Source organism: Pseudozyma flocculosa, assembly GCF_000417875.1.
Source record: "Pseudozyma flocculosa PF-1 unplaced genomic scaffold scaffold00016, whole genome shotgun sequence".
In the NCBI taxonomy this organism is placed as follows: domain Eukaryota; kingdom Fungi; phylum Basidiomycota; class Ustilaginomycetes; order Ustilaginales; family Ustilaginaceae; genus Pseudozyma; species Pseudozyma flocculosa.
Window position 1 is genome coordinate 39,540 of NW_006920884.1, and position 20,329 is coordinate 59,868.

At 63.7% G+C, this 20,329-nt stretch overlaps 11 protein-coding genes across 11 annotated transcripts in view; 1 reads left to right on the forward strand and 10 right to left on the reverse strand.

Moving 5' to 3' along the window:
• Positions 1–555, reverse strand: part of PFL1_04701 (uncharacterized protein) — a gene marked incomplete at both ends in the record, with an annotated part of 1,652 nt that extends 1,097 nt beyond the window's left edge. The window contains one exon of the mRNA XM_007882230.1: positions 8–555. Coding sequence (XP_007880421.1) covers positions 8–555 — 548 coding nt within the window. The remainder of the gene's footprint in view (positions 1–7) is intronic.
• A 937-nt stretch (positions 556–1,492) lies between these two features.
• PFL1_06885 (uncharacterized protein) lies at positions 1,493–3,186 on the reverse strand (the record flags this gene model as incomplete). The annotated part of the gene is made up of 2 exons (XM_007882428.1): positions 1,493–2,361; positions 2,502–3,186. 2 exons carry the CDS (start codon positions 3,184–3,186, stop codon positions 1,493–1,495), a joined length of 1,554 nt encoding a protein of 517 aa, XP_007880619.1.
• A 744-nt stretch (positions 3,187–3,930) lies between these two features.
• Positions 3,931–4,436, reverse strand: PFL1_04703 (uncharacterized protein; the record flags this gene model as incomplete). The annotated part of the gene is made up of 2 exons (XM_007882231.1): positions 3,931–3,980; positions 4,100–4,436. 2 exons carry the CDS (start codon positions 4,434–4,436, stop codon positions 3,931–3,933), a joined length of 387 nt encoding a protein of 128 aa, XP_007880422.1.
• A 568-nt stretch (positions 4,437–5,004) lies between these two features.
• Positions 5,005–5,524, reverse strand: PFL1_04704 (uncharacterized protein; the record flags this gene model as incomplete). Its single annotated transcript, XM_007882232.1, has 2 exons — positions 5,005–5,045; positions 5,176–5,524. 2 exons carry the CDS (start codon positions 5,522–5,524, stop codon positions 5,005–5,007), a joined length of 390 nt encoding a protein of 129 aa, XP_007880423.1.
• A 792-nt stretch (positions 5,525–6,316) lies between these two features.
• PFL1_04705 (uncharacterized protein) lies at positions 6,317–6,816 on the reverse strand (the record flags this gene model as incomplete). Its single annotated transcript, XM_007882233.1, has 2 exons — positions 6,317–6,342; positions 6,450–6,816. 2 exons carry the CDS (start codon positions 6,814–6,816, stop codon positions 6,317–6,319), a joined length of 393 nt encoding a protein of 130 aa, XP_007880424.1.
• Positions 6,817–7,514: 698 nt separating this feature from the next.
• On the reverse strand, positions 7,515–8,073 carry PFL1_04706 (uncharacterized protein; the record flags this gene model as incomplete). Its single annotated transcript, XM_007882234.1, has 2 exons — positions 7,515–7,576; positions 7,677–8,073. The coding sequence occupies 2 exons, from the start codon at positions 8,071–8,073 to the stop codon at positions 7,515–7,517; spliced, it is 459 nt and encodes a 152-aa protein (XP_007880425.1).
• Positions 8,074–9,715: 1,642 nt separating this feature from the next.
• Positions 9,716–10,299, reverse strand: PFL1_04707 (uncharacterized protein; the record flags this gene model as incomplete). Its single annotated transcript, XM_007882235.1, has 2 exons — positions 9,716–9,777; positions 9,930–10,299. The coding sequence occupies 2 exons, from the start codon at positions 10,297–10,299 to the stop codon at positions 9,716–9,718; spliced, it is 432 nt and encodes a 143-aa protein (XP_007880426.1).
• Positions 10,300–11,592: 1,293 nt separating this feature from the next.
• Positions 11,593–12,168, reverse strand: PFL1_04708 (uncharacterized protein; the record flags this gene model as incomplete). Its single annotated transcript, XM_007882236.1, has 2 exons — positions 11,593–11,657; positions 11,766–12,168. The coding sequence occupies 2 exons, from the start codon at positions 12,166–12,168 to the stop codon at positions 11,593–11,595; spliced, it is 468 nt and encodes a 155-aa protein (XP_007880427.1).
• A 1,320-nt stretch (positions 12,169–13,488) lies between these two features.
• On the reverse strand, positions 13,489–14,081 carry PFL1_04709 (uncharacterized protein; the record flags this gene model as incomplete). Its single annotated transcript, XM_007882237.1, has 2 exons — positions 13,489–13,514; positions 13,664–14,081. 2 exons carry the CDS (start codon positions 14,079–14,081, stop codon positions 13,489–13,491), a joined length of 444 nt encoding a protein of 147 aa, XP_007880428.1.
• A 1,418-nt stretch (positions 14,082–15,499) lies between these two features.
• Positions 15,500–16,039, forward strand: PFL1_04710 (uncharacterized protein; the record flags this gene model as incomplete). The annotated part of the gene is made up of 2 exons (XM_007882238.1): positions 15,500–15,881; positions 15,993–16,039. 2 exons carry the CDS (start codon positions 15,500–15,502, stop codon positions 16,037–16,039), a joined length of 429 nt encoding a protein of 142 aa, XP_007880429.1.
• Positions 16,040–16,425: 386 nt separating this feature from the next.
• Positions 16,426–20,010, reverse strand: PFL1_04711 (uncharacterized protein; the record flags this gene model as incomplete). The annotated part of the gene is made up of 1 exon (XM_007882239.1): positions 16,426–20,010. One exon carries the CDS (start codon positions 20,008–20,010, stop codon positions 16,426–16,428), a length of 3,585 nt encoding a protein of 1,194 aa, XP_007880430.1.
• Between the last annotated feature and the right edge of the window lie 319 nt (positions 20,011–20,329).

The following is a 20,329-nucleotide window of genomic DNA, read 5'->3' on the forward strand; positions in this document are numbered from 1 at the left end:
TGCTCACCTGGGGAGGACGTAAAAGGTGATGAGGGTGTGCGAGAGGAAGTTGACGGCCTGGGTGAGTTCGAAGCCTTCGTCGGTGATGATCCTCTTTCCGGGGCTGAGGCCGGCGTTGTTGACGAGGATGTCGCAGGTGCGGCCGGAGTCGTGCCACCGCTGTCCAAAGGCGCGCACGCTAGCGAGGCTGGAGCAGTCGACCTCCCACACCTCTACCCTGTCCGCGTCGGCGCCCGTGCGGGTTAGGAGCTCGCTGCGCGTCTCTTCCGGGTGCTGTTCGTGCGTAGCCGTGAGGCGGCAGGCGAGGATGACGGTGGCGCCGCACTCGAGGAAGTGGAGCGCGGCCTCCTTGCCGATGCCGCTGTTGGAACCGGAGATGATGACCGTCTTGCCGCGCAGGTCGTGCCCCGGCGCAGAGGAGGGAGTGGGGATGGGGATGTCGCTGTGCACGTCGCAGCAGAAACGCCGGTAGGTCGAGTAGAGACGCGACCACGGCACCGTCGTGGGCAGCAGGCCGGGCCCGTCGCAGTGCGTGTCAAAGACCGAGGGCGGCATCGTGATGTCGTCTGTTGTTGTTGTCGGCTGACGTGGCGTGGCGCGGTGTGGCGTGGAGAGGGAGTGGAGGAGGGATGGTCGGTATGGCGAGCGAGGTTGCGAGGGGTCTGTAGAACGAGGAAGGGTGAGGGCGCTGCCCCCCTGGACCTCGGCATCCCCTTTTGTAACCACCGACAGGAGAGCAGCAGGCCAAGGCTGCACCTCGGACCCCTCCCGTACGTCTACCTGCCCGCTCCCGCTCGCCGGCTGCCTCCACCTCGAACGAGAGCCGCAAGCGCGACTTCTTGGACGCGAGCATGCATTCCGCTGCGCAGGACAGCGCTTGCCCGCCTGCCTCTGCCTCTACCCTCACTGGCCCAGGGCGTGAAACAGCACCGTACCATGCGCATGGCGGTGGGCTCGGGCCCCAACCCAACCCCTCCAACAAGCGAGCCTACCCCAAGGCCAGAAGGGCACGGTACGGTAGTGGGATCAGGTCTCGGATCCTCGCCGTGTTCCCAAGCCCCTCGTTCCCCAGACAGGAGCGAGGCCAGGCGGGGCGAGGCCAGGCCAGGCCAGGCGAGGCGGGGAAGCGGAGATGCACCCGCTACGGCGGGGCGGGCCCAGCGTTGCCCTGTGAAAATTCAGGCGGACCCTGACACGCAGGCCAGCCAGGCCGTGCAGGGGGGTCCCCCGAGTGCCGAAGTCCGAGGTTGAGACCTGAGGCCTGGGGCGGCAGAGGTCCGAAGCCGAGCCCCAACCTCTCTCCCTCTCTTCGCGCCTCTCTCTCACGCTCACACACCGCCATCGGATGGCCACCCGATGGAAGACCAGAGTCCCCTGGTTTGCGTGGCAAAGCTGCAGATCAGACCATGGCGATACCATCCTCCCGCTGCTACATTGCCGCAGACTACATCTGCCGCCTAGCTACGAAGGAGGACCTGGCGTCGGCGGGCCCTTACCTGCGCTTGTACAGGCACGGCTTGAGCAGGCTCGATCCGAGCTCGACCAGCCGGCTCTCTGTCAGGTGGTCGTCGCCCGCCTCGCGCCGCCGCGCCGACGACGCCGGGTCGAGCTTGACAAACTCAAACACGACAAAGTGGGTGTTGGTGTCGTCGCGCCCCTCGAGCTTGAAGCCCACCTTTTCCACCAGCGACACAAAACCCTCGACCGACACAAACCGGCTGCTCACCTCGGCCACCAGCAGTTCGGCCCCAACTCGCAGGCACCGGCTGGCCTCGAGGATCATGCTCAGCCAGTTGGTGCCCATCAGCGACAGGCAGAAGATGGCGATGTCGGCCTGGCCCTGCGCCGATCCCGGCGGCGCCGCACCGCGCAGCGATAGCGGGTCCGACGCATCGTAGAAGCCCGGCAGCGGCAGCGCGCCGATCGTCGCAGTGTCGGCCTTGCGCACCCACCCGTCGGCCGTATTGACCAGGTCAAACGACAGCACCTTGAAGTGGCCATCCTTGACCAGCTTGCGTGCCAGCATCCCCTCGCCCGCTCCCAGGTCAATCACGAGCGGACACGCGCCGTACCGCGCCTTGACCTGGCCCGTGTGCTGCGACTTGGCCGGCTTCGTCCCGGCCTTGGGCTTCTTGGCCGCCAGCAGCGACGAGCACAGGATGTCGAGCGGATTCTTGGGCCACGACTTGACCTGAGACCGGAAGCCCTTGTGGTAGTCGTCAAAGATGGACGGGTCGGCGGTAAAGGAGCTCAGCGCCGACGCCGAGTCGGTCGTGTAGAGCTGCTCGTTGATGGTGCGGAAGCGCGAGCCCGTCAGACGGTTGAGCATCTGCGACTGCAGCGGCGTGAGCGTGCTGCTCGCTGGCTGCGAGGCGGCGGCGGCGGCGGCAGGGGCGGCGGCGGCCTTGCTCGATGTCGGTGGTGTGGTGGATCGTCTGCAGCGGCCGTAGCAGCGGCGGCAGGCACAACATCGCTCCCCTTACGTGGCGAGAGAGACGCACCCGCCGCGGCTTTGGTCTCTTCGCCGTCCTCGTGTTGCGCTGCCCTTTTGGCCGCCTCTTCCTCGAGCCTGCGCCTCTTGTTGAGCTTTTTGCGCTGCGCCTTGCTCAGCGAGCTCAGGTCCACCTCTTTGCCATCGACGATAATCTTACTGGCTGCCTGCTGCTGCTGCTGTTGCTTCTGGAAAGCTGCGCCCTTGACGGCAAAGGGGTCCTTGCTGTTCTTCTTGTTGCTGCTCTTGCTGGATGATGGTGCGTTTGAGCCGTCGGCTGCCGAGTTGGATCCGGTCGCCGCTGCAGCCGCCTTGCCGCTCTTGCGCTTGGACGAGGAGCCTACGAGTGCGGCCCTGCCCTCCTCCTCGTCCCCCTCCGATTCCTCGTCGCCCTGTGCCGGCTCATCATGCCGCTTGCGCTTGGCCAGCAGACGACCCTTTAGCTTGACGTCCTCAATGGACGAGGGCTTGCCGTTGGCAGCCAATGTCGCCTGCTTGCCTTTCGGGGTCGCGCCTACGCCGAGCGTGGCGGAGCGAGGCGGCTGGGCAGTTGCGCTGGCGCCGTTCTTGGACGGCGATGACGACGACGACGACGAGGCGCCAAGGGACGAAAACTTGGACATGATGCTGTCGGCGAGCACGGAGCGGTTGAGCTCCAGCTGCGCCTGGAGCGCTCCCAGATCGAGGTCGGGCATGGCGGGTGCGATAGATGCAGATCCGATACAAAGAGACACCTAGAGAGAGGGATGACTTTGGCGTGATCGCCGCAACGGGAGCAGTGGTGGTGGTGGTGGTGGTGGTGATGGAAAGATGATGAGGGATAGGCGGAATGCGAGCAAAGGCAATTTCGCCGCCCTTTTCGGCGCGCCATTTTTTCCCTTCGAGTCGACCTTCTCCACCTCGGCCTGGCACCAGACGGCCCTCCGACTCCCGAGGGCCGCCAGCCCGACCATCCCGGCACGCTCGCCGCAGCGCCGATGGCAAGCACCCTCAACCCGGTCCTCACTCCTGCTCAACACGGTCGCAGATCACGTCAGTACAGCATCGAGGATCATGAGAGCAGCCGCTGAGACTCGCGAGCCTTTTGGTACGAGGCTGGCGCGAATAGGGGCGGCGCAGTCGACAGAGTGAGCCGACGAGACATGCGGCCGCGGCCTGTAGCCACGAGTCGGCGGGCCCAGCACGTTGGGCAGGATTCATGTCGTGTGTGTGCGCAGCAGACGCGCAGGCCCGACCCCGCCCTCCTCGCGACATCGTCCGCGGCACGCATCGCACGATTCGGGCAGGACGGAAGCACAGATCAAATGTCGTTCGGATGCCCGAACAGCAGGGACGCCGCTGTGATACAAGGCGCTCGAGGATCGCCATCGAGATGCGGCTGGAAAGAACGGTACTCGTCTCCTCCGCCTTGCTGGCCAAGCAGACAGCCGCCGAAGTGTTCACGAAGACGGTTGAGGGATGGGGGGGACGACGTGGTGCTTGCCGTTGACTGCCGCGCCGAAGTGTGATCCAAGACAAAGAACACCGAGGCATGTCAGCGCTCCATGCTGCCCGTCGGCCCTCGCCGGGCTGGTCCACCACCACAAGTCTCGGCGCAATGGCACTCACCCTGAATTGAGAACTTGGCCTTTCCATTCACCATGTCGACCATGTTGGACTGGAGCTGCTGGGTCTGCCCGCCAATGATGGTGCCAGAGTCGACAGGCATGAACACCTGGTTCCACTGCTGCGAGGCGTCGTCGTACCGCTCGAGCGTCCACATCGAATTGTGCGTCGTCTGCACGCTGATGGCGTAGCCGAGCGTGTTGATCCACACCCAGGCGAAGCCGACCTTGTGCAGCTGCCAGTTGAGCAGAAGCGGCTCGTCAGGGGGCACCGGGCTGTACGCTGAGACCGCCAGAGGGGCGGCGAGGATGAGGGAGAGGATCGCAGAGGTGAACCTCATCTTGCGGAAAGGCACGATGCAAGTGGCCAGGAAGGGAGGGGGAACTGGAAGTCTTGCGGGGCGGAGGCCGAAGAGGGGACGGGCTCGAGGGGGATGAGGCCTGCCAGTGGATGAAGCTTGACGAAGATGCCTCGGGGAGGCCGGTATTTGTACCTTCAGCAGAGGACCCACCCTGACCATCTCGGAACAGAGCGCCGAGAGCGACCCCACCACGCCACCGACGGCGGGGTTCCTGAACAACCAGCTTGTGGGGCACACCCCCACTTGATGACGGGATGGCCGCGGTGGGAGGGTAAGTTTCCACCCCGCTGGCGGCCAAATCGGTCATGCTCATAGCCACGCGCCTCGTGGCAGGTTGCCAGTCGGCTCAGGGGCGGCTCGATGTGCTCACTCCAACACACGAGTCAAGAGAAAGCTGAGGATAGCATCGATGCATCGATGGGCGGGGACTAGCTCGGGAAAGCTGCCTCGGGCCTCCCGGGCCGTACGATGACATGCCATGCGTACGGCAAGACGGGGCAACGAAGCAATCATGTATGGAAGAGAGAGGCGTGCGGATGCGTCGCCTTCAGAGCATGGCGTGATCGAGGAGATGGTGTTTGCCGTTGACTGAGAATCGATCGGCGGAGGAGCACCATAAAGACGAATGCGCGGACGAAGCCCGGCCAGATCAGTACCGTTGCACATGCTCTCCGGATCTCTTGCCGGACTGGAGCGGTCGACCTGGGACGACACTCACTGTTGATCGAGTAGGTAGAAATACGTCCAGCGATGTCGAGGATGGCATTCTCGATCTCGTCGTGCTGGGCAGGACCGAGGTCAGTGCCAGAAGCATAGGGGCCGCCGACGCGGACCCACTGCTGCGAGGCCGGCTTGAGCTGCTCGAGGCTCCACTGGGCGTCATGGCTCGTCAGGACCTTGAGGTGCCAGAGAGGTTCTTCGGATTTGGTCGTCCAGAGCCAGGCCCAGCCGGCTCCGCCGAGCTTGAAGTACGCTCCAACCTCTCCGCCTGCGGGGATCGGAGGCGCGCACCAGACCGCTGCGGGTGCTGCGAGGGCGAGAGAAAGGATGGCGGTGGTGAACTTCATCGTGAGGCAGGTGGCAGTGAAGAGGGCCGAGTTGAACGGGGGTGGGTCTGCCGTCAGGTCAAGGTGCCTTTTTATACGCTCGGTGGTTGGACAAACGGCCGGCTCGTCCGGTCGGTGGCTCCGCGATCGAAGGTAGACGCCAGGCGCGGTCGCATTGTAGCCCCCCACCTGGTGGTAGCCTGCGTACCGCGTGAATCAAACCCGTTGGTGGGGAATGAGGCGAACTTCACCCACCTGCTACCGCTTGGACCGACTCCAGCTCGACCACCGTGTGCTGCCCCTCCTCGAGCAAACGTGGCCGGGCTGCGCGCTTCGAGGCTCCAGGTGGCTCCGTGGGTGTTATTGACGGCAGCTTTCGAGGCGTTCCGATGCGGTCCTCTTTACGCGCAGGCCAGATGCGCTACCCTTCCCTCTCGGTGGTCACACACGTTGCAGACGAAGCCTCGAGGGGCCGCCTTGCCGCAGATGCCTTTGCGGTGATGCGGCCCGTCTGGGCGCGATGACGCATCGACCAACAGTGGTTTGTGTTCGGCAGAGTGAGCGTCGCACAGGGCTTTGCTGCTTGACCGGCAGCGCCAAATAGCACGTCGATTCGACACGGCCTGAGACCAGAACGTGACCTTAATCGGTCCACCAGCTTGCGGCGCAATCACAATCGACCTCAGGTTCGACACTCCTCGCTGTCCAGTTACCAACAAGGTGGGAGGAGAGTCGATATCAAATGGTGCTGATGGGTCAAGCGCGGCAGTCACTGAAATACACCAAGACGCAGAGCGTCATGGGGCGCTCGCTCTACATGGGGTGGTGGACGCCGTCGACTTCGTTTCCGTTGGTCAGAGAGGACGAGGGAGGGAGGGAGGGGTCGGTCAGTGCCTTGTCTGCACGAGCAGCTTGTCATCAGCCCGCCAACAGGAGCGCCTCTCACCCAAGATCGAGTACTTTCCGAACCAGTAGTTGGGGTCCGAGCTTCCGGCCACGATCTCGTTGTAGGCTGTGGCAAGCTCCGCCCGGTTGAGATCGGCCAGGGGGAAGCCAGATGCGACCGGCCTGTCCAGCGGCGACGCGTGGCCGGCAGCCTTGTCGAACTTCTGGATCGACCACATGTCCCCGTCCTTCAGCGTCATGACGGTGAAGGCGTGATATCCCAACAAGGTCTGCCAGATGTAGACGTCGCCGGCGCCGCCGATGAACATGTGCTTGAGGATCCGTTCGCCCTTTTCAATGGGAAAGCCCGATCGGACCGCGAGCGGAGCGGCGACGAGGAGGGAAAGGATGGCTGCGGCGTACTTCATCTTGCTTGAGGTTCAAAGGAGGGAGGAGATATCGATGCGATGGGGTCTGAGTGGCAAAGGGCGGCAGATTGTGCGGGGGCCACGGCTTTATACCCTGGGCATGTGCCTTTAGCTGGCGGCAGAGGTAACCCACCTCGAAGCAGCGAGGCACCCCGGTCTGCTCAGAGGGCCGCGGCCCGGATTCGACGATGTGCGTCGTACAGGCGATTCTGACCCACCTAGCTTTGGTGGGGGCCCGTCGAGCGTCGAATCCACGGAATGCTCTCCTCGGAGAGCCACTCCGGTTGGCGGGGATAGCTTATGCATATCTATCCAACATCCGCCCATTCGCACCTTATCGCATCGACGAGGCTTCAGGATCGTAGGCATCTGTGGCTGCGGTGAGCATGCCAACGGGAAGGCTTCCCATTCGCTGACTGCAGCCCAGCAGGCACGGGCAGGGAGGCTTGGCTGGACGATGAAGAGGTCTGCGTCGATTCATCGCGGCACACTCGTACGACTCGACCAAAAAAGGTACAGAAGGATGCGACCAGCCAGGGCAAAGGCTCACGAACCCTCGCGGCCAAGGCGTACGCAGACGCAGACGAATACAACCCACTCGCGCTCGAGAAGGCTTCCCTCTTTGAGAACGGTGGCTGGTGGGGGCGGATGAGCGGTTCAGTTCTCTAAGGCTCGGCATGAGGGCGTAGCTGTGGCATTCACGCCTGCCTCTTGCCAAACGGCCCCATCGGCAGGGTGGCGACCACCTTCGGCGTATTGACTGAGCTCGCGTGTACGAGGAGGTCGCGGGGGCCAGGTCAGGATGCGCGTGACGAGGTCAGCTGGTGCAGCGCCAAAGAGAAGACGACTGCGCGACTCACCGACGAGGAAAATGTCGGTGAAGGCTCCGGAGGTGGACCCGGACTGGGGCGGACCGACGAGGCGCTCGCAGACCGTCTCGAGGGCGCGTGTCTGCTGGCCACAGAAGACGCTGGCCCCGGACTTGAAGGGCGGGTCGTTGAGCACCGAAGCGAAGCCAAATTTGCCACTGCGCGTCTGAATGTCCCACGTGTAGGAGCTGTCGCTGGCCAGGAAGGTGAGGATGCCCTCGCCGTTCTGGTCCTCGGTCGCCAGGCGGAGCGTGCCGTACTGCTGGAAGCTCTGGTAGCCCCACAGCGTCTGACCCTTTGGGAGAGGAGGGAAGCCGTTCTTGGCAGGCGCGGCTCCGGCCACTGCGGCGAGCAGCACGACGGGCAGAAGGACGCTGAAGGGCTTCATGTTGGACTGCGCAGGCTTTGTGGGCTCGAGTAGCTTTGGGTCGGTGGCGAATGGTGGAGAAGAGAGCGAGAGATGGGGGTGTCGGGGCCGGCAAGACGACGGTCGCGGCCTGCCTTTTAACAGACTGCTGGCAACGCACAGCGCTCAGCAGCAGCGACGCAGCGCCATCCAGCCAAGGCGCCCTCGACCCCACCTCGTTGCGGGAGAAAAGATCCAGAGCCTTCCGTCAGCGATAGAGAACAAGATCGAGCCGGTCTCATGACAACCGCAGCAAGGCCCACCGCTACTACAGTATCCGAAGTGGCGCTGGCATGACATCAAAAAGACGCACAACAGGGGAAAGGTGGGCGGGGGCGTTGTTCTTAGCGTCCGGGCTGCGGCCGGCAGGCAAGTTTCGGTGGGTCTGCGCAACGGAGAGCGGCTTCCCTCTTCGAAATCATTATTAACCCACCTTTTAGCCCCTATGGTGACCGATGCGCCCTTGCTGAAGCGGTTTGAATGGGCCATGCTCCGCTCGCCATATGTACAATGTCGTGGGGAGCCCTGACCCATCTCATCTGACACCAGCGCGCGGCCGGTCTTGGAACGGTTCGGAAAGGGCTGATGGGCATCGTGAGGTGCGGTCGACGGGCGAAGGTAAGCGCAACAACCACAGGGTCAGGGTAGCAATCGCGCCAATGGAGGGCAACCCCACCTTGAGCTTGGCCGAAGAATTGTGCAGCATCACGCCAAGAGGTGGGCAGGCGGTCATCTCTGTTCGATGGTGCCGAAACTCGGTGGGTTAGAGCCAAGTCGACTCGGGACGGGATCCGGAACCCCGAAGCTGGGCTGACATGACATTGATCGCGAACGGGGCGTACCTCCGTAGGTCGGCATTCTTCGCAGCGTCACGAGTTTGCGAGCTGGTTAGTCTGCGCGATGCTTCCCCTTTCGTTGATACACTCCTGGCTCATTCATATGTAGGTAACTTTTCCATCACTTCGTCGGCTTCTGCTCCCGCTTGCCGACGGAAAGCGCACAGCGGGCGGGATTCTGAAGAAGGGCAAGCTCTTGCGCGAGCGGTGAGTCAGAAGGTCGCCTACCCCCTGGCGACACCGAACGAGTTCCGACGCGACCCTCAGTCCTTGATGGGCATAGCGCAGCCAACGGATCGTTTCACGCCGAAGGGGGCGGGGGAGTGAAGCAGGCACAAACCTGGCGGGCAAAGATCTTCGAGCGGGCTCGGGAGTGGCGCTTCTGCGACAACGCGAGACCGGATCTGGCACAGCCGGTCGCTCTGACACTCTACCCTCCTCAGCCTCTCGTGTCGCTCGAGAGGCCATTCACACGTCGTGTGAGAGAACCGTGACGGAAAGCAGACGCCGGTGGCAGAGCGCCAGCAAAACGAAAGAGCCCTTCGATTCGGGAGCAGTAACGAAAGGCCCTGAACTATGCGGTGCTCTCCACGACGGCAGCCACAAAGCGACATCGAGCTGTGCTCTGCTGTCGAGACCGTCGCGGTCGACCCCACGGCGCGCATCGCAGCCGGAGAAAGGCATCAAAGGAGATGCGCGCCATTCCGCATCAGAAAGGCGACGAGTTGGGACAGCTGAGCGCTGAAACCTCGCAGGCGCCACGTCAGGAACGCAGCGCTGCTCAGGGGCTAACCGCCGAGGGACAGCTGATTCGTGCCCTTCTTGCGGCGACCGAAAGCGATCAGACCCGCTGGAATCGACCGAGGAGAGCGGTAGCCGAGGCTCCTGAGCTGGTATAGACTGCATCGCCTCGCGTTCCAATGAGATGGGAGGAATCAGAGCCTGGTCAGCAATCGCCCGACGCCGACCAATCCCGCCCCCGTGGTCGACCATCCAACTCACCAACCAGCCAGTATTTGCCGACATGGAACGGTTCGGTGGCACCGCTTTCGCCGAGCAGCATCTCTTTGCAGGCTTCGAACAGGTTTCGAACGGTGTTCCGGCAGTACTGCCGATCTCCCACGTTGGTGACACCCGTGAGCGAGACAATGTTGCCCGCGCCACCGTACTTCTGGATGTCCCACTTGCTGGCTCCGTCAGTGCCCTCGAAGGTCAAATAATCCGCAAAGGGGCCTTCCCAGATTTCAAGCTTGCCATACGGGACTATGATTTGGAACCCCATGACCTTGTCGCACTGTATTCGGTCGGCGTAGAAGAGAGTGGCGAGGCTTGCCAGCAGGGTCAGGTGGTTGACGATCGAAAAGCACTTCATGATGCAAGGCGGTTGCAGAGAATCGCTAGAGCTGATTCAAGCTTCGTCGCGGGGAGGGTGGTGTCACTATGAGGGTGCGGAAGTGGAACGAGGGCTGCGGGAGGGGTTGTGTGGCGATGAGGCTGGAAGAGGTCGATCTAGTGCCGCTTTGTATCAAGAACCTCTCGGACTCCTTGGGATGCAGGACGGATCTCAGAGCATGTATCGGCGCAGCGGCTTGAGGCAAGGCTAAAGAGGGGGATAGGCCTCAGGGGTCACTGTGTAGCTCAGCGAAGCAAGGCCGGATGTCGACCCCCTTCAAGCTCGAGCGACCTGGAGCCTCATGCGACCCACCTCTACTCGGACTTGAATCGGTTGCCGGCGAGACTATAAGTACATAACGTATGGTTCAGCCTTTTCGAGCGCGGGGTGGGGGTACAGTTGACCTAGGCTCCTCTCTTTGAACGCCGGCCCGCTTCTGTTCGAGGTGAATCAGGTAGCGACTTAACGCAAAAAAAGAGCAGGCAGGATGGCGAGCCGGTGGCGTTGGGTGGGCGCGATACGATGAGCACAGAGGCGGCAACAGGTGGGCTTTACGTGCTTACATACATGCAAAGCAGCTCGGACCCACTTCGTCCTGCCCTTCACATCGGCAGTTCTGCTCAACTTAGTCGTGGCTGTGCTATCCCCTGCGCCCAAAACGCTCGACTTGAATCAAAAGTCAGTCAGCAAGCGTAGAGACAACAGTGTGGGTGTGGTGCCATGTATGGCCAGGTCCAGACCTTTGTCAGTCACTTGAGGAGCATGCAAGGATGTACATGTCAACGGACAAGTGAGAGTGCGGATAAGGGCAAGATAAGCCGTCTGGGCGCGAGAGACTCCGGACCTGCCGCAGACGGGACGTCTGGGACGCGTCGAAGAGCAAACGGGAGTGAGTGGCGGCTGGGTGCATCAAGTGGGACCGGCCTGCAGCAGGCGTCCCGGGGAAGAGACAAGGAAGTGAAGGAAGACGAGGGGCGAAGAAGCCGCCAGAAAGGTGGCCGCCTCCAGCTCACATATTTTCCTCTGAGCTCACTGATCGAGCGTAGGCGCTACCGGCAGCGGATCATGTCGTACAGAGACTCTCTAGGGAAGAGGAGCACAAGGAGGCAGAGGATCCGATGTGGGGCCGTAACAGGGTAGCCGTCAAGGGCGATGTCGACACACGTTCGCAATCGAGGCGTCTCGGGGCAGCAGCAGCACCTTCGGGCCGTACGCCAAGGATACAGCGCAGCCTGATGGGCTTACGGCCGCCCGCAAACACGAAGCGGATGCCTATCGGCGTCGGCCCTGGACCAGCGGCTTGATGGGGAACTCGTTGGCGTGGCCGTCGAGGAAGACTGTGGTCCGCCCAGGTGCAGTTGGGAGAAGAGGAACGTGTCAGCTCTCGAACGCGCGCTCGTGTGACTTTCCTGCGCGCTGTCCGTCGGTCATCGTCGTGCACTCACTCCTCACGACGTATCCGTCGATGATCGCATTGCCCGGGGTAGTGAGCTTGTTACAGACATCGGCCAGGCTACTCTGCCCGGCATGGCAGCCCATGTTTGAGCTCGCCGGCGCAAAGGTGTTGTCGTCTGCGTAGAAGGTCGAATGGAACTGACGACCGTTGGTCTTGGCAATGTCCCACGAAGCTCCACGGACAGCGGGGTCGAACCACAGGTACTGGTCGTCGAAGGAGAAGTCGGGCTTGGGGATGGCCAGGTGGAGGACGCCGCTGTAACGCGATCCAGGGGTCCCGATCTGCAGTGATCCGTAGAGCTCGTGGCTTGCCATCAGCCAAGCGACGCTGACATCTGCGAACGTGGCTAGCGCCACGAGCACAATGGGCAGCAAGGTAAGAGAAAGCTTCATGGTGCGGGGCAGGAACTAAGGTGGCTGGTGAATGGCACGCAACTGAGACGTGGCACGGGAAGGTGGGAGGTTGAGGACGAGTTTCAGGAGAGGGCCTGCGCGCGTTGACCGCATTTAAACCTTTTGTGCCCCCCCACAAAAAGGCAGGGTGTTGCACCGCTGTCGACCTCGTCCGCACATTCATATCTGACGGCCCTGGGGCGTCGCCAGCAAGGCAGGGGCGGTCCCCTGTCATCGGCGAGCCCGACGTCTCATGACGGCGAGGCCGATATTTCTTTTCGCCGTTCGAGGCTGCAGATGCAGGGGTAGCCCCGGGCGCGGGTGGTGGGCTTGCACTGATAGTCCTTTCACTTGCGCGGCTTGCACCGCTTGTACCGGGCCTTATTCCGTGGTGGGGCCATCCATGGACATGTATGTATGTATACATATGTGTATGAGGGATCGGTGCCCGGTGGGGCGGGTGTGGGGCGGATGTGGGAAGTACGAGGGGCCAAAGAGCGGACATGGCCGCTGCGAAGGCCAGACTCGGGACAGCTTCCATCGACGCCCCACCCTACCTCTTCTTGCCTTCAACCCAACCTCGTCACGGCTTTCGATGCCTTGAAGACGGAGAAGAGTCTTGCTTCAGGCGTCTGACTGCCTCAAACCTCGCCCACTGGCGACTGCCACTCTCTCGCCATGGATCTCTGCATTCATGGCTGCGCGCAACAAATTCTCGCACAACAACACCAACTCGCCAGCGCTGCCGGAGAGGGGGAGCAAGGAGCAGGAGGGGAATGATCATGGTATTAGAGAGTGAAGAGAGAGAAACGGGAGGGAAGAAGAGGGTTGCCAGACTTCGAGCGGAGTCGCTGCGAGCTTCTAGGCTGGGCCGTAAGGGCCGGCCGGTCGAGCGCCGCGTGATAGCGAGCTAGCGCGAGCGAAATGCGCGCGAGAACAGAAAGCCAGTGAGGCGGCAAAGTGCAGCCACAAAGGGGAGGAGCGTTGGGAAAAGAGCAGCTGCCGACGTGTGGAAGATGGCGGCAGCCAGAGGGGAGATTGGGGAGAGGAGGAGAGAGGGGCCTTGGTGCAAGGCAGGGTGTAAAATCTGCCGCGACGACAAACTGGCGTCCGCCACGCTCGGGTCGGAGTGCGCGACAGGCTCGTGATTGACACGTTGACACAGCGTCTAGTGGACATGTATGTGGACAGCTCTCTGGATGATACATGGTATGTAGGACGACTCTCCGAGTCGGATCGGCTTGACGCGTTGCGCCTTCGCCACCGTTGGCACGGAAGAGCTGTCGACCTTGCCCTACGACCAAGGTAGTGCCAGACGGCCTACATGGGGTGCTCTCGGCCATCGACTGCGGCGTGTAAGCAGCATCAGGGGGCAAAGAGAAGGTCCAGGCAATGTAGAGACATCGACGGAACAGGTCGCGGCGTTAGCGCCCACGGCACCTGTGCGTTCCCAGGCACCCACTACTCGTCTGCCTCGCCCAGAGACGGCACTCACCGACAATCTTGTACTTGCCGAACCAGTACTTCTCGTTCGTGCCCGTCGGGCGTCCGACCAGCTCGTTGAATGCCACGTGGAGGTCGTTGTAGCCCCGCTTGACGCTCTCGTCAAGGTGACTGCCCGAGGGGCACGCATGCCAGAGCGAGCCCCACTGGTTGGAGGCCTTGTCGAACTTGAACAGCTGCCAGTCGTGATTGTCGGCCGACTCAAAGGAGAAGATCAAGTCCACCCCACTCAGGTCGGACCAGATGTAGGCCGTGCCAATGAAGGGTGCGGTGCGGGCATTCTTCCTCGCGGGATCGCCGATGTTCCACTGGCGCAGCATCGTCTCGCCTACGCCCAGATCGGGGTAGCACTTGACCGCCATTGGGGCGATGGCGAGGAGGAGCGATACGGTGGCGGCCGAGAACTTCATGGTGAGCGGAGGATACGAGGCTGCTTGGGAGGAGTACGAGGCTGATGGCTTGGAGTGCGAGTGGATGAGGATTAGTGAGAGGATAGCTCGAGCCGACAGCACCTTTTATACCTTCAACGGCGGGTGGCACCGCCAAGCTGTATTCCTGCCAGGCTCTCGTTGATGGACAGGAACGGTCCTCGATCGCGGCAGAGGCCTTGGACGCAGGGAGTGTCTGATCGAGGGCGTTCGTGACTGCGGGTGGTGTGGGTAGACAACCCACCTAGACCCATCTTGAGCCACCATGGTGGGTCGGTCATGGCGTCCGAGGCGTTTCAGAGCGTTGCAAGCCTTCGCTGGCTCCATGGCGCGTTCGCGATGACGGAAACGGTGGGCCCCCCACCCGTTTCGGTGGGTCGGGTATCGCTCCGTGCGTTGCCAGAGCTGACAGTCCCAACGGCAGCTTCACCGTGGCGTCGTGCCGGCCCGAGATGCCACCAGCAGAAAAGGCGCTCGACCGCTCCCGCGGGATCCGGGCAGGTGGAATGCCCGTGTGGCGATACACGGACGGCGTTGTCGCGCTTCCTCGGACGGGGTTGTCGCGACCACGGTAGTAGCCTTGCGCTGCTTTTGCCGTCGATGACTGTCTTCTTCGAGACGGTAAGAGGATGGCAACACGGCCATGAGTCCATAAGGACAAGGCCGACCATGGCGAGGCGTGCGGGAGTGCGGAGCCGGGCGGACGAGAAGTCAGGTCGCCCCAGTCGCAAGCCGGATCGTTCATTCAGGCCTCGCTGGGTTCCACAGGACGGTATTTTGTCCCAAGGCATAGGCAGCGCTGCCCCAGCGCGGTGCGGCACGACCCCATACAGATAGACTGTATCTCTTGCTCGGGAAGCCAGGGAGCTCGTCCTGGCCACTCTTCTGTCAGGTCCGGCCCGCACGCGCACATTAGCCCTGAGCTGCGCCGAGCGGGAACACCCGTCACCGCGATACAGCCCATCGACCGGGGCAAGCGGGCCTGGTGCTCCTTCGCTTGCGCAGGTGGACCCGCCTCACCCACGAGGTTCGAGGACGTTGGCAGAGTCACTGGTGGTCATGGAGCTGAAGCCGAGGTGGGACAAAGCAGAGCTCGGCCCGGAGCGCGGTGGGCATCGGATGTAACGCGCTTGCGTCAGAGGCCAACGGTCAGATTCCGGGGGGTGGGGCGGCTGTGTGGGCGACTGAAAGCTCGCGCCGCTTTCGTCTGCCTGGCGCTCGGCGTCGACCGCAGCCTGATGCAATGTGGTGGCCCGGTTGCGTGTCCCCATGAAGAGGCTCGCGGCCCTCTTTCCGGTCCCTCCGACCGTATCAGCGCCCCTCGACGTCTCCGTCGACACCTGGCATCCCCCATCGTCTTCTGCCTTCCTCGGGCCCCTCGCACTTCGATCCGTCCAGCCATGAAGATCACCTCACTGCTCCTCTCGCTGCTCATCGCACCCCTAGCCGCCAACGCGGCCCGCCAAGCCAAACCAAAGGCATCCTACTTTGACCCGCCCGGGAACCTGAGGCTGCTCGGGTACTTTGAGATCGAAGGCATCTGCATCTGCCGACTGGTCCAGGACCCCCAGCTCAATGGAAGCCGGTACCTGACGTGCAACACGTACCTGGAGTACCCGAACAAGTGGAACATCTACGACGGCTCGAAAAGCCTCTTTTCCGGCGGCGTCGAGCCCAAACGCGACGTCCTTTGTCTAAACGATGGGTCCTTCGCGCTGGAAGCCGCCTGTCAGGCTTGGTCGACGCCCGGCAAGCACGCCATGCCGAGTTACACGGTGCACTGTGATTGTCGCATGCGTCTGCGCATCGACCGAAGGCGAGGGGAGTCCTGAGCTGACACGATCCCTCTTTTGCCTCTTTCCCGCCCGTCGCGTCGGGCCCTCTGTTCCGTAGTCGACAACGAACAGGGTTACCATCACCTCGGCCTCTTTACGCTGTAGAGCCGCGGTCAGGTTTACAAGGCGGGCCAGGATGCTGCTGCCGTTGGATGGGGACGCGGCTCGACGCCCTCACCCCTGCCACGGCTTGTTACGCCTCCCAAGGCCCGTCAAGCGTGTAGACCCGGCCATCGACCCGCCCCGGCCATCGTCCCGAATCGACGCCCTCCCACTTTTCGTCATCCCATCCCCTCTCCTGTAGGCTCGTGCTCTCGACGCAAGTCGACCGTCGGAGAAGCTGTCGTCACTCGAGCGCCGCAATCAGACCAAGCCAAGTTGAGGGTATACATTCATAGTGCACGTCTGTCGCAAAGCAGCCGCGCATGTGTGTGCGTGTGAGTGTGCGTGTACAAGAAGCATGATGCAGATCGGACGAAACGAAGCACCGTCTAGCCGCGGGAGATAGCGACGCCGATCCGCTCCCGAACCTCCTGCAGGCTCCAGGGCGCACCGCCGTGCCTCCTGCCCATCCTGACCCACTCCTTGCCGCCGACGACGACGATGTCGAGGAAGCCGTCGACCTCGTCGCGGAGCAGCTCGACGGCGTCGCGGCACTCGGCGCGGCTCATGGTCGTCTTGACCGACTTGCACAGCCGCGTCACGACGTCCGACATGGGCAGCGTCGGCGTGCGTGCCCCACCGCCACCGCCACCGCCGCTGCCGCTGCTAGAGGTGAAGATGACGTAGACGATTCCTGCGAGTTCCGGTAGGCGACTCAGCACCGATCGGCGCGACAGGGTGGCCATCATGCTGCTCCTCGTCGGCGTGCCCGCGGCACCGGCACTGCCACCGACGCCGGCGGTCGAGGGCGTGTGCGAAGCGGGCGTACCCGGCGTGGCGCGCGAGAGGAGCGCGTTGGACGACTTGGCAAGGAGGAGGTTGCGTTTAGCCTCTTCCTTCTGCCGGATCCGGTCCTTTAGGCTCAGCCCAGATCCGGGACCCGATCCCGACGCCGAGAGCGTCGCCGACGACGCCGACGATGGCGTCATGCCCGGTCGGTTGGCCACTCGACTCGTCTGCGGTGTCGAGGGATGTTGGATGCCCAGGCCCAGGCCAAAGAGGTTCGACGACACACTGCCCGCGCCACCGCCGCCGCCGCCGCCGAGACGCACATGTCGGCCCCCTGGTACCGTCGGCGTCGACGTCGTGTTCGACGCCGAGGACGAGGAGGGAGCTGCAAGGACGGGGTCGCGGAGAGGTGGCAACTCGACGAGCGGTACGGGCCGTACAATGGCCGCCGAGTCGCGGTCGAACCTCGGATGCCATTCGTACAGGACCATCCCCGCATGCGGCACAGGCCAGCCGTCGCCATCGACGCAGCCCGGCATTGGCTCGATTTCATCCTTCGCAGATTCTGCCGTCGTCGTCGTCGTCGTCGGTGGACTGGCGGCGGTGGTGGCGGGACGAGGACGCTGCTGCCTTGGCGTAGGCTGGAGCTCGGCCATCAGCGCCTTTCGACCCCCCGTCTTGATCGACTCTTGCCCCGTCATCGTCGCGGCAGACCCGTCTGCCTCGGCCTCGTCGGCGGATACGTCGCTGTCGAGCAGGCCATCGCGGTCGAGGTTGGACTGGTCAAAGGTGATTGTCCTCCCGCCCACCCGCCGTCCGCCAGAACGGGTGGCCGAGGGCGTCCAGAGTCCGCCTTGGCCCTGCATCGCCTGGCCCCTCTCCCGCGCATCGCCCTGTTCCGCGTGCGTCCACGGTCCAGACGTCGATGGCGTGCTCGGCTCGAGTTTCGTAGAAGTGCTCCGCTCCTGCTGCTTCGCCTCCGCGTGTTGCTGCGGCGGCGCCGCCTCGGGAACGACGATAGCCTGCTCGTCAAGCCAGAGCTGGTGGAACCGGCCGCAGCGCTGACGCAGCCTCCTCCCGACTTCGGCCTTTCGCACCTCGATGCCGTTGTTCCATAGCGCGACAAACGACATGCCCTCGCGCGCCTTGGTCGTCGAACGAGGCGACGAGGGGAGCGAGGGCGAAGAGGGAAGGAGGCTGCCGCTCTGTTCCCGTCTCCGCTTCGAGGGCGACGCCGGTGTCGGTGTGGCGTCGAGGCGCGACGAGGCTGGCGACGGCGGTGGTGTGGCGAATCGCGACCGGTCCACGGCGACGCTGGCGCCCGGCGTAGAAGGCGTTGGTACGCCCCTCGCCGTCGCTGCTGAGGTAGCTTCGACCCCAACTCCGACTCCGCCAAACTCGACCTGGACAGGCGGCGTCTTGGCGCGGCGAGGCCGGCGCACCTCGAGCTCGATCCCGATGCCCCAGTCCCACACGCGCCGGCCCGTCCTGGCATCGAGGGTGCGCGTGCGCGACACGATAAACCCGAGCCCCTTGATCTCGTCAGCACCGGCGCCGGCGCTGGCGCTGCTTGACGACGGCGCGTCGGCCGAGGGCGCCTGGAAGTCCATCCAGACACTCGCCAGCCGCGCCAGCTCCGTCGGTCCCAGCCGCCGTCCGCCCGATCGTTCGACGAGCGGTCGGATGGCCGTGTAGGTGACGAGGTTGGGCAGACGTACCGTCCTGGGTCGTGCCTGTCGACGGCGCGGCGTACCCGAAGTCATCACTGCTGAATTCTCTTCTCCTCCGACAAAGCTGGCTTCCCTTGCGCCGTCGTCGTCCGACGCCGCATCGTCGCTCGATGCGTCGTTTTCCAGCGAGGCCATGGATGCGCCGCACGTGGCGAGGTGTACGACGAGGGCGTGCTCGAGCGCCATGTGCAGCGTCATGAGGCTGGCATAGTGCTTGGGCAGCGGCAGCTCCGACGAGAGGACGTGCTTGACCTCCGGCAGAGGCGGGTCCGCCTGCTTGCTCGCCTCCTGCTGCAGCTTGAGGGAGAGCGACGCCGGCGAGTCGCGGAGCGGCGTCGCGACAGAGGCCTGCTCCTTTGTCGTGGCAGAACCGACGCGGGCGGACTTGGGCGTACTGGCTCCTGACCTGCTGCTGCTGCCGCCGCTGGCGACGGTGCCGGGCTGGAAGATGGCGGAACGGGCACCCATCGGTAGGAGCTGCGGGATGTGGCCTTTGGGCCGTTCCCTGACGCTGCGCGGAGTGAGAAAGGACTCGTCGTCCTCGTCCTCCATGATCCTGCGCGCCAGGCTGCGCGGTAGCGTGGCGGTGGGCGAGCGGTGGTCGAGCGGGCTGGAGCTCGAAGCCAACAGCGGCGCCTTTGGACTCGCGAGCGAGATGCGCGTGCCCATGTTGCGGCCTGGCGTCAGCACCAGGCCATCATCATCATCGTCGTCGTCGTCGTCGTCGGCGGCGGCGTCGGTGGCGGTGTTATCCGCCTCCTTCACCGCAGTCGGCGACCCGACGCGGGCCACCTTGGTCGGAGACGCCATGAGCTTTTCCGTGCTGGGCCCCTCTGTCCCCTCGGCCGAGGCACGTGCCTTGCGCTTGGTCGGGCTCGAAGTCGGCGCGGCCGAAGTGCGCGCACCCGCGGCATCGGCTGCGGCTGCTGCCTTGCGCTTGGAGGGCGAAGTGGCAGCGTTGGAGCGTCTGTGCGCTGTCCGCGGCGGCGTGCCGAGGAGGTAGGGCGAGGTGGGATCGGGCAGCGGTGGTGGAGTGATGCTGCGGGCGAACGCAGCGGCGGCCGATGACGCGGATGCAGGAGCCGTCGTCGCCGTGTCGGTGGATATGCTGGAAGGAAGGACGGCGGGATGGGACGACGAGGAGGACTGGATATCGTCGAGGTCCTTGAGAATGGCCTCTACCTCGCCCTGTTGGGGCGTCCTGAGCTGCGTCCTAGTCGAGCGAGTCCGTCTGGTCGTCGTCGTAGTCATTGTCGTCGGTGTCGCCGTCGCCGTCGTCGTGTTTGTCGCAGAAGCAACGGCGGCGGCACCTTTGCCCTTGGCGACCGCATCGGTGGATGGCACCTTGGTGAGGCCATCGCGCAGGGCCTGTTGCTCCTTGGCCGACGTGGGCTTTCGAGCGGCGAGCGACGCCTTGCCCGAGCGGAAGTGCGAGGTGATTCCACCACCCGCCATCTTCCCCTGTCGTCGTCGCCGTCGTCGTCGCTGTCGTCGTCGTTGTAGTCGCTGCCGGTACCGTCTCTACCGTCGCAAGGCCGTCCAAGAATCGGGTGTACGGAACGTCGTCCAGGTGGGTCGACGATCGTTTCGACCCGGAGGGTTGAACGCTTGGTCGTCTGACAGAATGCAAGGATGACAGGGCTGTGTAGCAGAGCGAGAGCGGTCAAAGGCGAGGATGAATGGTGGTGGAAACGAGAGGATAGCGGTTGGCAAGGGAGCCTCAGACGCCGCTGCCGTTTGTCCGCTCTCGCATCTGCCGGTGTAGAATCTCGGC